This window comes from Daphnia magna, linkage group LG9 (assembly GCF_020631705.1).
Source record: "Daphnia magna isolate NIES linkage group LG9, ASM2063170v1.1, whole genome shotgun sequence".
Classification (NCBI taxonomy): domain Eukaryota; kingdom Metazoa; phylum Arthropoda; class Branchiopoda; order Diplostraca; family Daphniidae; genus Daphnia; species Daphnia magna.
In genome coordinates, this window is record NC_059190.1 from 2,457,554 (window position 1) to 2,472,325 (window position 14,772).

Below are 14,772 nucleotides of genomic sequence, written 5' to 3' on the forward strand. Positions count from 1 at the left end.
GAAAAAAAAACAATGGAATCAGTAATGGAGGCTGATTTCCGGAAAGTGTTGGTGATAACGTTGACATATTTTCTATATTATTATTTTGAAAATTTATATAATTACTGTAGGACTGTGTTAAATATTTTTTATATAAAGTTTTTTAATTGATATAAATAAAAAATAATAAAAGTAAATTTTATTTGGGTGTTCAAGGTTAAAAGTTGGTTTCGTCAAATCCAACGTTTCAACTTTCAAGCACGTGTTGCAGCAGTCCTCATTGGGATTGGAATCCGAAATGAGAGTTTTGTATGTTGATTGCTACGTGGAATTCCATCACCACGAATCGGTTAAAGTGTTACTTTTCAAGTTATCGCAGAATTTTGTTTCAATTAATGTTAACTACCTACCAAATTCTGACGTAAGTTATTTTTTCTACCTTGTTTTAAAGCATGCCATTACTGCTTTGTCGCCCAATTTGATTTTTGATCGTGTTAAATCATAGTTGATTATACCTATATTGCTACCTTTACTTGCTTACTTTAAGCTATATAGCTGTAGTACCAATATTGAATGGCAACTTAAACTCAACTTCTTAACCAATTCAAAAGAAACGATTCACCTCGCGATCTAACACGTGGTTCGATACCCACCTATACAGGCGTGGCGACAGCCTACGTGTCTGGGCATGTGTATTGCAGTGGTATCCGAAACGGAAGGGACGTCTTACTTTTGTAGAGACATAATAGAGTACAACTCGAGACAAACTCGCCCTCTTCGATTTATGAAAGGTAAAATATGTATACGTTTCGTCTATCTCATGGCTGAATGATTCCAATGCAGTCAATGAAGGCCCTGCTGGTAAAGAAGGGTTTATGGAGCCTCCTGTCCCAATAATGAGAAGACTCACTCAACTACCTTGCAAGTAAGGTGAACTTTATTGCCCCGTTTTGCGCACCCATCCTTCAGTCTGATATTGCTTTTTCTCTTGTTTATCTGTTTTTTTTCTTATCTTCGTAGAATGCAAGTATTTTTGTGTTTGAAGAAATGACTTTGTCAAGGCATTGTCATTTATCTGAATAGGACTGAATCTAGGGAAGACTGGATACAATAGGTGTGGTGACCGGTATGTAAATGCATTCCCATTTAGTTTCTTTCAGTTTACTTGTTTTGCACCTTTTTTAAAAATATTTTCTTTCATGGAGCCTCTTCGGACTTCAAGTGTTGTATCACGTCATTATTCTTGGCTGCTGAGCTCCAGTTGGAGGTGGCAAGGTGAAGTCGATCAGCGAAAAATGATGCGATCAACAACAAACCCCTTAGGAAAAAAAAAGAAAGGAAATAAAGAAATGGCCCTTTCCCTCCCGCCCATCAATTCAGATGCATCTAAGCGTGAAAGTGGTCTCTTTGAAAGGTAAAAAATCTTGAAATAAAACACAGCATTCCCCCCGTTCTTCCTTTTCCCATTTTCCAGTTCGTAGTACTAAAATATTTTTAAAAACATTTTATATATAAAAAAGAAATTATAAATTTTTGTTGGCAATATCCAGTTGTAGTATGTACGTCAAAGAACAAAGTTGTAACTGTTCAATGTAAAAGGGAAGCATTTATCTATTTCGATTAATAAGTTGGTCCCGATAAATTCTATCCAGGATAGAGAAAGTAGATGAAAACAGTTTTTTATTTGTGATGGGCTGGAAACAAACTGATACTGACAGTCACTATTATAGAAACTGGCTGACGCCAATTGATGAGCTCATCCGCCAAAAGTTCCACCCTCCTGCGTCGCTCACAACTTTCCCACTGCCATTTGGAATATAGGATAACTACACCAGTTGACATGTCACCGAATCCCGGCGGTAAACCCACATGACTTGCTCTGTGATTTGTTTTTCTTTTACATTTGTTCTTTTTTAACAGACGCCTGCCATGCCTCAGCAAAATCCAACGTCAGTTGATCCCCATTTTTCTTTACACGCTCGACATAGTAAAGTGCGTCTGTCATCCACCCATCAAGTAGTGGTGGAGAATAAGAAGAAAAGTAGAGCGGAATGAGGTGGGGATCGACGGGGTGGAAGAAAAGACGTCGACGCTGAAGCAGTTACGGGAGTTTTGTGATCATCGATCTACATCAAAGACGCCAACCAGAAAACCGACGCGATACGTTGCGGCAACTATCAGAGCCGCCGCTAGGAGAGAGAGGTCGAATGCAACGGGCTTTTACACGGGTAGGATTAACAGGGAAAAGAAGGACAGAGGTGAGCTTTCCTGATTGGTTGCCGCTGCGTCGACTCCGCCCGCTCCTCGACTAGTGTGGGATCGAATCCATGGGCGGGGTCGTCCTCCCTATTGGTTCCTGCGCGTCACTTTCCTGACGTCACCTTTACCACGTCTAACGTGAAAGGGTCTTCTGCACATCATGATTGATAGACGACGAGAGTCAAGAGGAGTTTTTGGAGGGAAACATGCAAGGTGGAGGGGAGGGTGAACGGTTACAAATAGTCTCGGAATCGTCCAATCTGATCGTAAACGTGATCCGGAAATCCCGCAATCAAATACCCACTCCCGATTCGGTCCTTAAAAAGTTGGTCGCCAAGCGAACACATCGTCGTGGAACAAACTCTTAACCAAACAACATACCGCCGAGTAAAACAACTCAGCTGCAAAAGTGATTCTTCGAGTTTTTTCACCCTCGATTGATCGAACCAAGGTGAGTTATCAGTTTTACATCATTTTAGACTCGAACAGGATATTACGTAAACATCTTGACCTGCTGTAGGTAAAACATTTTTCATGGCGATAGATTGTTTTACTCTTTATGGAAGTGTTCCAATCCGGATCTTTCCAGGGCGTTTTTCATTATGCAACAATTTTGGGTGGGTCAGTCTTTTTATGCGAAACTTTTCGTATGATGCGCTCAAAGTTTGGGTTCATTCTAGTTGTGCGAAAGTTCTAGTCTTCAGAAACCTAATTAAACCAGACACCTGTACACTAATTGTCCCGAAATCGCATAGGTGTCATTCTCCAAAGTTTCAGAGTTAACGAGGCCTAAAAATAGGTAACTGCTTCATCCGTCGGCTGTTGTTTGCAAAGAACTTAATCGTTTCATAGATAATTAGCTTCCCCGAGCCTATCTGCGCCAAACCTAATCAACGCCAATTGTATTAACTGCTATTATGTGCTCGATGTTTTATGATGTCCATTTGTGCAGGCCTACGAATTTATTGACCTCTGGGGCATGAAAAATGATTCCACTTTTATCCATCGCTGCGTATAGTCTTTACTTCGTAAAAATGGACAGGATATCAAAACTAATGCCCTTTCCTATCCACCCTCCTATTGGCTGATACCCTACGTCGCACCTGGATTTGGTACATTGTATTTATCCGCATCAGTTAACTCGTTACAAGAGGATTTGCAACAGAAAAAGGAGGACAGGGAAAAAAAAAGGATCTGCTGTTGACTGGTTTTTCCACTCAACCTAATGACGAGACGATCTGCTTCTTTTCTAACTGAGAGATTATCGCTCCTAAATGTAATAGATAAGTAGGTAGTTGACTACCGAAAATCCCCGTTTGTGTCATCATTCAGAGTGCTCCTGTGAAAGTCCTCAAATGTTTGGCACCTTGAGACCTCCCGCAGGTTCACTGTTACCGATACTCATCCCCGACCCTCCTTACAAGCCCCCGTTTGTATATATGTTCCGTAACATCACGTGAGACGAGTATCCCAAAACAAAAAAATCTAGAAAAAAAGAGCAGATGCCATAGTGAATAAAAGTAGAATAAAATCAATATAATTCAACTCTGTTTAATTACAGGTACATTAAATCCAAGCGGCACAGATTTGTTGATTGCCCCCTGATGATGGAGACGCGGATCCTGATGTCGACTTCGTCTACCAGCAACGGCAGCAATTACGACGGTTAGTTGTTGCACGTGTTATTTTTATTCCGCTTTTATTCGAAAAGATGCAAACAAAAGAAAGAAGTGCGCGTGTCGCCGTGCGTAGGTAAAAGGTTTCGGTCGAACCATATTAACGAAGTCATCAAGTCAAAACGAGCTTGAAACAAAAGCGAAGCTGTGGAAAAGTCGGTTTGATTGTGACTGACAAGTTGCGCACCAACTCATTAAGACTTTTAATTGCTTGGATAGCTGTTTATAACTAGAAATGTTGATATATTTATTTCTTAAAAAGCGCAAGAGCAACGAATATAAAGAGACGTTTTCCAACCAATTATACGCTGCCACAGTCTAGCCGTCGTTTGGCGCATATTATATAAAGCGAAGCCGTATTGGATATCCAAAACTGCTCCTTTCCTATTTATCTAAAACGTAACCTGATCAAACGAACTAATTAACGAGCTCCTTTTTGTCGTCCCTCTCGCATCGTTCTCTCCCTTTTCATGTTGATAACTTTGTGTCTCCTTCTGTAATGAAGCTCGCGAAGCATCAGTCAGCCACTTGGAATCGACGTCGAAGTGTCACAAGACTTTGGATGGCCGACTTAAAACAAGTTTTTTTTTTTATGACTTGCAGAAATGGAAAAAAAAGTTTCTCTTTTAATCTTTAAAGATAATATCGTGGGCGGTTGTTTCGTTTCTTAAATCCTTCGGTAGCCAAGGGAACCTGTAATATAAATGAGAGCTTTAAATCTACCACACTTCTGTGGTTCCTTAATTCTTCGTTAGGATGTTTTCTAACATTAAACGCGAAAGTATTTGATCTCGGATTTATCACAGCTGGGCTGGGTACATATTCAGCAGGCCTCGTTTTGCGTTGTTTGTTATATTTGACCATGAAAACGATACAGCAAGGCTTCCGTCGCTATAGTATAGCCTACTACAGAAGGGGGAGGGCTTCAAACCCAAACAATAGGTAGACTGAATACAGCGTCGCTATAGTATACATGCTGAAAGAGTAGAGAAGCCATGCCGAAATTCTTGTCTCAATAGAATCTCGCTCTCCCTTATTCACCTTTTCATATATCATACGGCAGCAGCTCATGCTTTATACCATGATGGCGGATATTGGTTTTCTCTAGTTCTTTCACCTTTTTTCCCTCCCCCTTACAACAGGTATATAGACTATGTCGATCATCAGAATTCTAAGATATACCCAGAAAACAGAACTCTATTCTAATACTACAGTCAAGAGAAAAATAAGTTGTACATTACATAGTGACTCTTTGAATAGAGACTGAGGGTAGTATGGAACCCCTCTGAAATTATTGAACTGAATAATCCCAACTAGTACTGTACGGAAATGTTGCATTTGAAAAAAAAAGTCTCAATGTTACAGAACAAGATGACCTTCCTACTTGAAAAATATCGCCCATAATTATTATTTTGCTTTGTGGCACACCTGGTAGTAATAATTATTGATCGTCGATGAAATCAGATAAGGACGGTAACAGGTAATTGAAACACTGTATATGAAAAAAGGGGGGGAACTGGGAGGGTTGTACTGGTAGATGTGAGGAAGGGGCTCGCACGCGTGGGATCGAATGTTTGGAATGATACGCCGACAAGGGCACGTGGCCGCTTCTTGATTGACAGCCATTCAACTGTGATATTAGCTACTCTTTACCGTGTCAATACTCTGTATCTGTCGTCTATAATGCTGGGGTATATGTGATTAAACCGATCCAGCATGCATGTAGTCAATTCGATTTCCTACCCTACCGTGTCCGTCATGTTCTGGTTTTTTTAAATTCTCTTCTTCGGTCAATTCGATTATAAAAATCGCATATCTCTTTCGTCACAGTTCCATGAAAGCTAGATAACAAAATATATGATTGTTTCATCGATGCGATAGAAATGATGCTCAACCGGAAAGAATCATCGGTACACCATCACCACCAAAGAACCACATCTTCAACGGGGACGGCCATTGGAGGCGGGCATCATCATCACCATCAAACGACTCAACTTCCTCCGCCTCTGACGGCCGTTCAAATGAGACCCCACTCAACGCCGGCTACTCTTCTTTGGCTGGAAGAAAATTACGAAATGGCACAAGGAGTTTGCGTCCCACGCAATACACTCTACCTTCACTATGTCGACTTTTGTTCTAAGCACGGCATGACACCCGTCAATGCCGCCTCGTTTGGCAAAGTAAGAAACCTAAATTCATTCTCAAATCAACTGAATGCAAGACACAATATGATTTATTTGAATGAATTCATTTTAGATTATCCGACAGCAGTTTCCGCAATTGACGACTCGGCGTTTAGGAACTAGAGGTCAATCGCGTTATCATTATTACGGAATCGCCATCCGGGAGAACTCGGCTTATTATGAGTTAGTCTACTCAAAGAAAGGGTTGCAAGCGTGAGTGCATTTTAAAAAAACTCTAGATAATTTATTTTTATTTTCCTGTCATCAGTCCTTTTATTACTTGATCGACTTGTGATCTGATGTCTGGCTGTCATCACAGACAAGGAGATCTAAATCAGTCCTATAATAAGCGTATCTATCATACGAAGAAGACCGATTTTCTTTCGATTCCTGTATTTTCCTGTCGTATGACGAAGTAGTTGTGCGTTTATGTGTCGTTGGTTGCCTAGGTGAGAGCAGCCATCTTGTTATATCAAGCCTCCGTGAATCTCTTTCTCCCCCACCGTGCACACTTTCCTTCTTTTTTTATTTTTCAAGCCATCCTTCAATCCATTTCTTTTCCTCCCCTTACACAATCTCGCTGGATGTGTATAAAAAAAGAAAAACGACATAACATATTCTACTGTAACTTTCGTGTCCCCTTATCTTGGAGATGGAAACTTTTGAGTTGATAAACGAAGTGTATGAACATAATTTTCTTTTCCTAACAGGACTGAAGATATTCGAAAAGATCACCTTAGACAGGTAATAAAGCGTATACAAAGTTTGCCTTCATTCTAGCAAAAACTTTATTTTATTTATTTTACTTACTGTTAGATGCCTTCCTCGTGTGCTGGGAACCATGCAGGAATGCCATCGTCTTCAAGATCTGTAACGTCTTCGTCATCTTCATCGCAAAGCGTTGGCGGAGGGATTCCTGTATCAGTTGCGGTGGCTCAAGCAGCCACAGCCGCTGCGCTGGCCACCCGCCTACCAGAGTTCCCTAATTTACGTGACTTGTGTCTACCGCCTGGCGGTATCAGCGGGGGCGTGCCCGAAGAGCGTGTTGCCACGTTTATCGTCATGTATCGCGCACACTGTCAGAGACTCCTCGATACAATTATCCGTGGCAGCTTCCAGGAAGTATGTTTCATTCATTCTAATAATCTATGATTAAATTATTAAAAGAAGAATTTAAAAAAAAAAATTTTTTAAACGATAAGGTGCAAACATTCCTCTTGCATTATTGGCAAGGCATGCCGCCTCACTTGGTTGGCGTCCTGGGAAGTCACGTGGTGGTCAATATTGTCGGCGTTTGCGATTCCATCCTCTACCGCTCCGTCTGCAGCATCCTCATGTCTTCTGTCATTCGAGTAATGTGAAATCAATTGAAATGGGACATGCTTAGTACCTAAAGTAACAATGAATGTGTGTTGCCTTGCCCCGTGCGATTATCGATCTATTTTAGGGGTTGCCGGAGAATTTGATCCAGATGATTCGCAAATTTGCGTCCGAACTGGAGTCTTGGCTTCAAGCTGCTTTGGACGATTTGCCGGAAAATCTACGTGCCGTTAAAATCGATCGTAAGAATTTCTATATTTTAAACAGAAAAAAACAATCTTCATTTTTTGTTTTCGGGGGTATTCGTTGCATTACCAGTGGCACGGCATTTTTGTCACATGCTACGACGACAAAGTTCGCTGAATCAGCTGTTTGGGACCGTACGGTTGGCATTACACGACCCGCAAGTGAATAGCGTTTTACTTCACGACTGGCAACGTCAGGATATTCACGCCATGACTAAAAGTGCCCTACAGGCGGCCAGCAATTTTCATTTGAACGATCAGGGTCAACAATTCCGTAAGCGTCGGTCAACTGAGGCGCAATCCATCAATCCCGCTACGGTCGAATTCGTGGCCGCCTGTAAGTTGACTGTCGATCAATTTCCTATTTTCATGTCTTTGAAAGTGTTTTCTCTTTTCAAATATGTCCGCAGTTGGTGGCGAGTTTGAGCGCCTTTTAGCGGAGCAAGCGCCGTTGGAAGCCTATACTGAATGGGTGGAGTCGATTGTGGATCGTTGCGTCCTCCAACAGCGCGGCCATCATCGCAGCAGACCCGCCTCTTCGCTACGTCATTCGATCCGCCAGTTCCTTCTTGTATGGATGGCTTTTAGCGGCCGTTTGCTGCGTGAGTTGACCGCACAGACCGCTGCCGGATTCGGTTAGTTGCCGCGCAACATTCGATTGTTTTCTTTTTCTATAACATATTGTTCTGCATTCGTTTTTCTGGATGGTTTGTTTTGTTATATTATATAGAAACGTTCCATTTGATGCGCATTATGGTGGACGATTATTTCTTGTACCTGGTCGAGTTGTTGCACGTTGACGACCGAGCCCGTGAGCTCATGCGTAACATCACACTCGACATTCCGCCGGAATACCTTGACACTGATTATGAAGGTTTTCTTCAAAATTTTATTGTTTGTTAAATATCATTTTTTAACACTTCAATTGAATCAAAATCATTTAGGGTTTCTTGCCACTGTTTTTGCAAACCTTGATATTTCACCGGAACTCAATAGTCTCGGTTCAGATCACCCATCCTCCGGCAACAGACATCTGACTGTGGGCGAACCACACTATGCTGATGTTGTGACAGAAGAAACAAGCCGTAAGTACATTAACTTTCGATCCATATACAAGTAACTCATTTGTCTTTTGATGGCAGATATGGAAAATAACAGCCCCAATATCCAACAGCAGCAGGTTATTGTGGTCAACAACGCTACAACCAACAATGGTTACAACAGTTTGCCCACCGAATCTACTTCCGACACTGGAACGTCGGATGAAACGTTCACCAGTTATGACTACGCAACTAACATTCGATTAGCCAATGGCTATAAATTCACTAGTGGCGGTGGGCCCACAAACACCGGAGGTTATAATAGCTATCCGGCTAGTAACACGCCACCCGCAGTTTCCCATCAAGTACTAAATTAACGCAAATTTGGTAATTAGATACACAAATCATAATGTTCGGGTTTCGTTTCAGCAACTAAGCTACTACCCTAGCACGGGTTTTGGCGATGTTACAACTGCTGCAGAGCAGTACACTAATGGATCATACAATGCAGCCTATCAACACGCAGCGTATCATATCCGGCGGGATTTCAGTACGGATGTCATTCATCACCAAGTACATAGCTGTTCCACTTCTGGTGGTGTGGGTTCGAGTGGATTTTATTCTTCAGAACACCAGCAGTCTCCACAGGTAATTACACCGACTACAGGCACCAATTATGTTAACATTCCCGCAACGGCTGGAACTGGAGATTATTACGGGACGGTCTATGATGTCACGTCGTCCGCTTCATCTAGCAGCAGCGCATCTGTTTACGGTGATTTAAATGACCAGAACCATCCAAAGTAAACTTTTGTTTTTATTACGGGTATTCATATTTGGCTTTATTAACTATTTCTTATGCTTCTCATCTCGTTAGATTGAAAAAGAATGAAACTGTCATAGCCCAGCAATCGTCAAGCGTCATCATTGGGCAGACTCAGCCTGATACGGAATGCGGAGGAAAAGCTCCCGAGACAAACACGTCAAGTAACTTTCATATCTCCTCAGAGCCCTATATTCGTTCATAAGAAAGACTGTATCATGCTTGAAACCTAGTCGAGTAATTATCCATACATGGTACAATCTCAGTTTGTTGATATGACGACGGCGAGTTCGGCTACACTCGCGAAAATCCCGAGTGAATTACCGAATCCCAGCACAAACCAAAATTCTCGACCACTAACTATGGTGGTGACTTATCGTCGTAATTGATCATATTTCTAGTCTGCGTATACATGCTTACCTATTTCGGTACTTCAGTCTGATTCTGGTCAATGTTAAATGCACACAGTTTTTTTTTAATCACTTTTTATTTTATTTAAATCGCTGTTTTTTTTTTGTTGGCCTTTTGCTGAAAAATCTAGAGGAATTTTCGTTCTTGTACCAAACACTTTGAAGTGTTAAATACTGTTGCTTTTTTCTCGGCGTGCATTCAATCTATTACTATTTGCCATTGAGAGGTCTCTTCAATACACTTATATTTCGTTTGGATTCTTTGTTTGAACTTCCTGTGCTTACCGAAATAAGATTTCGTTTTAAAATGTTGATCAATAATGAAATGTTCAATGATAGATGGCACCACTTTGCAGGTGTCATTTTTCACCCTGTTCTAGATAGTGGATGCTGCGTAAAGTGCGGGGCGCGGCGGAAGTGGGGTACAGGTGTGTGTTGACTGTTGAGTCAGTGTAAATTATTTTTTCATGACGCAAATGACGTAATCTATTGTCAAAATTATTTTGGGGGTTGTGTTACATTATAATTTTGTTACGCTAATGCGAGAGCCCATGAATAAGTGGTGCGTATAGTATGTTTATTTTAAGGTAGACATCACCTTGCGCGCCATAAACCACCGGTCCACCGCAATCATTTGTGTAGCTGTAGCAGACTGGTGTCATCGTCCCATGCATCCCTCACTTTAGGTAGTTTCCACGGTTTCGGCGTGTTATTTACATATTTTTTACACACGATTTGGTGGCTTAGTCTAGATTTATGAATTATGACGGAGAGAGTAAGATGAAATAGATTCATGCATCAACTACGATGGAAGACTTATCCAGGCTACTTCTGGAAGAAAGATCACACTCAGAACAGTTTAAGGCAAATTTTATGAAACTCAAAATTGAATATGATAAGTAATGCCCCATTGTGATGCACGATAACAACCCTATTGTAAAATATCATTAAAATTTTTTCAAAGGATCGTAGCTGAAAATCAAAGGCTTAATGATGATATATTGAAGTTTAAAGAATATAAACCTGAAGAACCTAATGAAGTGATTAAACGAAAACTCAAGAATGCTGAAAAACAATTGCAAGGCAAAGATTGTCTCATTTTATCATTACAAGAAGAGGTTGAATGAAAAAATCATAAGTTTTTCATAATTAACTATAAGGTTTTTGTGTTACAGCTTCGAACCATCAATGAATCTCTGAAGGAGAAACTCTGTCATGACAAGCACTATGCTTCAAGGATTACATCAACAGAAAATGCACTTGAACAAACAAAAGTCTTGTTATCAAATCTTCAGTTAGAAACATCAGTGTTGGTGAAAAATATTGAGAAGACCAAAAAGACAGATGAACAAGACCATCAAAGAGATCTCATGATGTTAGCAGATCGAGTATATAGTGGAGCTTACTATTAAAGCGTGAAGGTACTGGTCATCAGCCATTTTTTCTCGTTTAGTGTGCCCAGTCCGACCATGAACGGAGAGTAATTGCTCGCCAAGTGATAAAAGCCACGTCAAAAGCACGGAAAACAACAGACTTATTAAAACAAGAAAACAGTTTGCTCTCGTTTACCATTACAGTAAGACTTTAATGCACTATTACTTTATATTTTTTACCTAAAATTAATTTCTGCAGAAACTTAAAGAAACTTTGGATAAAATCTGTTGGGATAAAAGTGAACTGTCATCGCAATTAGACACCCTTAAAGTTCAGCACGGACAAGATCGTGGGGAGTTGATCATGCAAATCCGCAACCTTGAAGTATGTGCAAAGAAATAGCGTTTCTGAAAATGTACTAGGTAGCTTAATGAATTTTCGCCAAACAGTGCGAACACACTAAGCTTCAAGCTAAGTGCGATGCTGCCGAAAAAAGCATGCAAGAAGCTTTACGTGAAAAAGAAAAGGCTGTTTTAGCATTTCAAGCTGCCGAAAATAATGAAATCAAACTGAGGAATAGCGTGTTTGCGCTCGAAATAAAATTCGAAAAGACATGCGATAAATTTAAAAGAGATGTGGAGTATAAAGATCAAATAAATAACCTTGAAGTTCAGGAATTTAAAAAACACATTCACGGTATGCTATACACAACACTCGTCATTTTTACTATGTTTGATGACTTTATTATTTGCCGTTGAAAAAAAAGCGTTGAAAGTTGAATTAGAGGAAGAACGTTCGAAAATCCAGCACCATTCTGACAAATTGCGTGTTCATGAAAAAGAACTTACAGTGGCCAAAGAAGAGTTACGTAAGAAGGAAATCGAAGTCAATACTCAGGTGCAGGACATCAAAATTGCAACAGAAAACAAGTACCGGGTAATAGAGAAAGGTTCGATAAAATTGTGTTTTATGTATATTTTTTTCAAAATAAGCTTTTAATAGGCGATACTCGAGGAAAAATTTCAAAACGAAATGGAGACTTCTCGCAAGTATGCCGAAATCCAGAGCCAATTGATTTTAGAGCGCAATTTGAAGACTAGTCTGGAATCAGAATTGAACAGATTGACGTCCAATAATCAAACATTGAGCGAACGAATTCGATCTCTTGACGAATTGGAAATGGACCAGAAACGATTAAAAAATGCTATAGAATTTCTGGAACAAGAAAAGACTGAACTTTCTGAGCAGTTGGATCGCAACAAGCGATCTTCTGCCGAGGTAACCTATTGAATGAAACAACTGTAACGAATAACTTCTTACATGCATTTTTTTCCTAGCAATATGAAACTCTTTTGAAAGAACTGGAAATAAGTCGCTCCGGTCAAGCCATCGCGAATGAAACGATGCTTCAGACGGTGAGTGACTTGCGAGAACAGGTCACGCAGCTACAAAGTCAACTCGCTGTATCGGAACAAAATGCCGAATCTCAAGTGAAACGACTTGAAACCTCATTAAAAATCAACCAAAAGGTATAATTTTTGTTGCTTTCAATCTAGTTGCTATCGACTACTACAATCATATTGGTTTCGTATTTCAATTTTATTTTGCAGAAATCGCAGCAATATGCAAAATTAATTTGGAAGTTGCGACAGCGTCTTGCGTTGACTAGCCATTCCAAGCAAATAGTCCCACCATCTTCGTTTACTGATCTGGAACAATAGAACTTAAGGACAATGTGTTTCTTTCAAGTAATATTATGCCGTTACCATTTCTGTTTACATTTAATAATTTTAGTGGCACTAGCAGGCGAGCCCAACGGGTTCGTGGTAGCTCTCTGTTACTTGACTCTTTTGACATTAAATAACAGTTGATTTATTTTGATTTAAAATTCAAATGAATTTATCGTCGGAGTAATATTATAAATTGTAAACTAACATTCAGTTCTTGTTTTGAAAAACGTCGTATATTTAAAAACTTTATGATTAGAAAAGCATTTGAGTTGGATTCAAGAACTCAGCACTGCTATTCTGCATCCATAAAAATCATTGAAAAAAGAAGGGCCAATATGAAAAATCATTTACAATCTGTAGCTGAATGGGAGGACATCAGTTCCACCAAGTTCTATGTTATATAAGGTCAACCTATGAAGTTCACTCTCTCAAACAGACTAATTTTGTCCTATATTAATAGTGCTCTTTACACAGTTCAAATATGAATTGGAGAGCTGCTACACCAGTCAGCATGTGCACTAAACCTGACTGAAGGCTTTGAAGGAAAAAAATTGCTGTGCACAGCTAAATAAGAGATACAACATATCTTTCATGACACAAAAAAATTAGATTATAGGTACATACACACATGGGACTTTTAGTCTAACCCTGATTATTTACATGAGAAAAAAAAATTCTACTTTTCAATGGGGGAGTACATAGGTATTGGAAAATCAACATGTAGCCTTGGGTTAGGATAGTAGACTGTGCCCTGAACAATTGAATGATAAGTAAATTATGTTTCATGAATCATAAAAACTGGACTTGCCTGAGGCCTCAGATTGCCTAGTTTCCTTCTCATGGTTGTTGTCTGTGAATTTTCAACCTTTATCTCTTCGTAAAATTCATGAGCTATGTCACCATCTTCATCAAAATACATAGATCTAGAAAAATAAAGGAGGATGTTAAAAACGAACATTTAAACTTTATTATATGTACCCATTCCGTGGCTTACCCTTTCCTGGTGTAAACGAATTGCGAAGCAAGTCTACGAGGATCTAATCTTGGTTGCTTCTGGTATTGTCCATTGGTTGTCGTTTTTCCCTCTTTTGCTGGGCTGGTCGAACTAAACCAAGAGCCTTTACCAGACCACGACGCACCCATGAGCTTGACTATTATTTGTTTTGTCTTGGGTGAAAAAAACACAAATTTCACACTAAATTTGTCACGTTTTTTTTATTTTTCCTGTAAAAGTCGGAGCTTCGATCGATGACATTTGTTCTATTGACATCTATTCTGTCTGCTATTCGGGATTGCAACAAGGCCCCAACAAGGTTGCCAATAGAGTTTTTTTTCGAGCTTTGACGGAACCCCCCCCCTCTCTTTTGTTTTTTTTTTTTTTTTTTGGTTTTTTTTTTTTTTTTTTTATTATTTTTTTTTTTTTTTTTTTTTTTTTTTTTTTTTTTTTTTTCTTCCCCTTTTTTTTTTTTTTTATTTAAATTTTTTTTATTTTTTTTTTTTTTTTTTTTTTAATTTTTTTTTTTTTTTTTTTTTTTTTTTTTTTTTTTTTTTTTTTAATTTTTTTTTTTTTTTTTTTTTTTTTCCAAAAAAAATTTTTTTTTTTTCTTCCCTTTTTTTTTTTTTTTTTTTTTTTTTTTTTTCTTTTTTTTATTTGGGGGGGGTTTTTTTTTTTTTTTTTCACAACCCCCCCCCCCCCCCCCTTTTTAAAAAAAAACCCCCGTTTTTTTTTTGGG

At 39.3% G+C, this 14,772-nt stretch overlaps 3 protein-coding genes across 7 annotated transcripts; 2 read left to right on the top strand and 1 right to left on the bottom strand.

Moving 5' to 3' along the window:
- Window positions 1-270: 270 nt before the first annotated feature.
- LOC116930947 (transcription factor RFX4) lies at window positions 271-10,193 on the top strand. 4 transcript variants are annotated; one of them, XM_032938395.2, is made up of 21 exons: window positions 271-400; window positions 641-770; window positions 832-904; window positions 1,000-1,105; window positions 1,185-1,393; window positions 1,710-1,838; window positions 1,900-2,689; window positions 3,800-3,903; window positions 5,796-6,094; window positions 6,171-6,310; window positions 6,808-6,841; window positions 6,914-7,219; window positions 7,300-7,449; window positions 7,545-7,659; window positions 7,736-7,999; window positions 8,073-8,297; window positions 8,393-8,536; window positions 8,607-8,747; window positions 8,805-9,067; window positions 9,132-9,505; window positions 9,580-10,193. In XM_032938395.2, exons 8-21 carry the CDS (start codon window positions 3,843-3,845, stop codon window positions 9,728-9,730), a joined length of 2,667 nt encoding a protein of 888 aa, XP_032794286.2. In that variant the 5' UTR covers window positions 271-400; window positions 641-770; window positions 832-904; window positions 1,000-1,105; window positions 1,185-1,393; window positions 1,710-1,838; window positions 1,900-2,689; window positions 3,800-3,842; the 3' UTR covers window positions 9,731-10,193. The 4 variants fall into 4 exon arrangements, with proteins under 4 accessions (XP_032794286.2, XP_045034734.1, XP_032794287.2 ...); XM_045178799.1 differs by having other exon boundaries at window positions 272-400; window positions 591-770; window positions 823-904; XM_032938396.2 differs by having other exon boundaries at window positions 272-400; window positions 591-770.
- Window positions 10,194-10,373: 180 nt separating this feature from the next.
- Window positions 10,374-13,190, top strand: LOC116930962 (cingulin-like protein 1). 2 transcript variants are annotated; one of them, XM_045178857.1, is made up of 11 exons: window positions 10,374-10,621; window positions 10,683-10,834; window positions 10,900-11,053; window positions 11,111-11,323; window positions 11,389-11,511; window positions 11,568-11,693; window positions 11,759-12,005; window positions 12,076-12,245; window positions 12,312-12,587; window positions 12,647-12,838; window positions 12,920-13,190. In XM_045178857.1, exons 2-11 carry the CDS (start codon window positions 10,743-10,745, stop codon window positions 13,028-13,030), a joined length of 1,704 nt encoding a protein of 567 aa, XP_045034792.1. In that variant the 5' UTR covers window positions 10,374-10,621; window positions 10,683-10,742; the 3' UTR covers window positions 13,031-13,190. The 2 variants fall into 2 exon arrangements, with proteins under 2 accessions (XP_045034792.1, XP_032794311.2); XM_032938420.2 differs by lacking the exon at window positions 10,374-10,621 and having other exon boundaries at window positions 10,692-10,834; window positions 10,900-11,018.
- Window positions 13,191-13,250: 60 nt separating this feature from the next.
- Window positions 13,251-14,333, bottom strand: LOC116930999 (tumor suppressor candidate 2). The gene is made up of 3 exons (XM_032938477.2): window positions 14,034-14,333; window positions 13,848-13,962; window positions 13,251-13,790 (listed from the first exon to the last, which is right to left on the bottom strand). The coding sequence occupies exons 1-3, from the start codon at window positions 14,180-14,182 to the stop codon at window positions 13,716-13,718; spliced, it is 339 nt and encodes a 112-aa protein (XP_032794368.2). The 5' UTR covers window positions 14,183-14,333; the 3' UTR covers window positions 13,251-13,715.
- Between the last annotated feature and the right edge of the window lie 439 nt (window positions 14,334-14,772).

Bases quoted from the DNA above. Each gene is read 5' to 3' on its own strand.
- LOC116930962 (XM_045178857.1), top strand. From the start codon at position 10,743: ATGGAAGACTTATCCAGGCTACTTCTGGAAGAAAGATCACACTCAGAA. The intron at 11,324-11,388 runs GTATATAGTGGA...TTTCTCGTTTAG, and splicing joins TCATGATGTTAGCAGATCGA to TGTGCCCAGTCCGACCATGA. The intron at 12,246-12,311 runs GTAATAGAGAAA...AGCTTTTAATAG, and splicing joins CAACAGAAAACAAGTACCGG to GCGATACTCGAGGAAAAATT.
- LOC116930999 (XM_032938477.2), bottom strand. From the start codon at position 14,182: ATGGGTGCGTCGTGGTCTGGTAAAGGCTCTTGGTTTAGTTCGACCAGC. The intron at 13,963-14,033 runs GTAAGCCACGGA...TTATTTTTCTAG, and splicing joins TTCGTTTACACCAGGAAAGG to ATCTATGTATTTTGATGAAG. The intron at 13,791-13,847 runs GCAAGTCCAGTT...TCAATTGTTCAG, and splicing joins TAGGCAATCTGAGGCCTCAG to GGCACAGTCTACTATCCTAA.
- LOC116930947 (XM_032938395.2), top strand. From the start codon at position 3,843: ATGATGGAGACGCGGATCCTGATGTCGACTTCGTCTACCAGCAACGGC. The intron at 6,311-6,807 runs GTGAGTGCATTT...TTTTCCTAACAG, and splicing joins TCAAAGAAAGGGTTGCAAGC to GACTGAAGATATTCGAAAAG. The intron at 8,537-8,606 runs GTTTTCTTCAAA...AAAATCATTTAG, and splicing joins CCTTGACACTGATTATGAAG to GGTTTCTTGCCACTGTTTTT.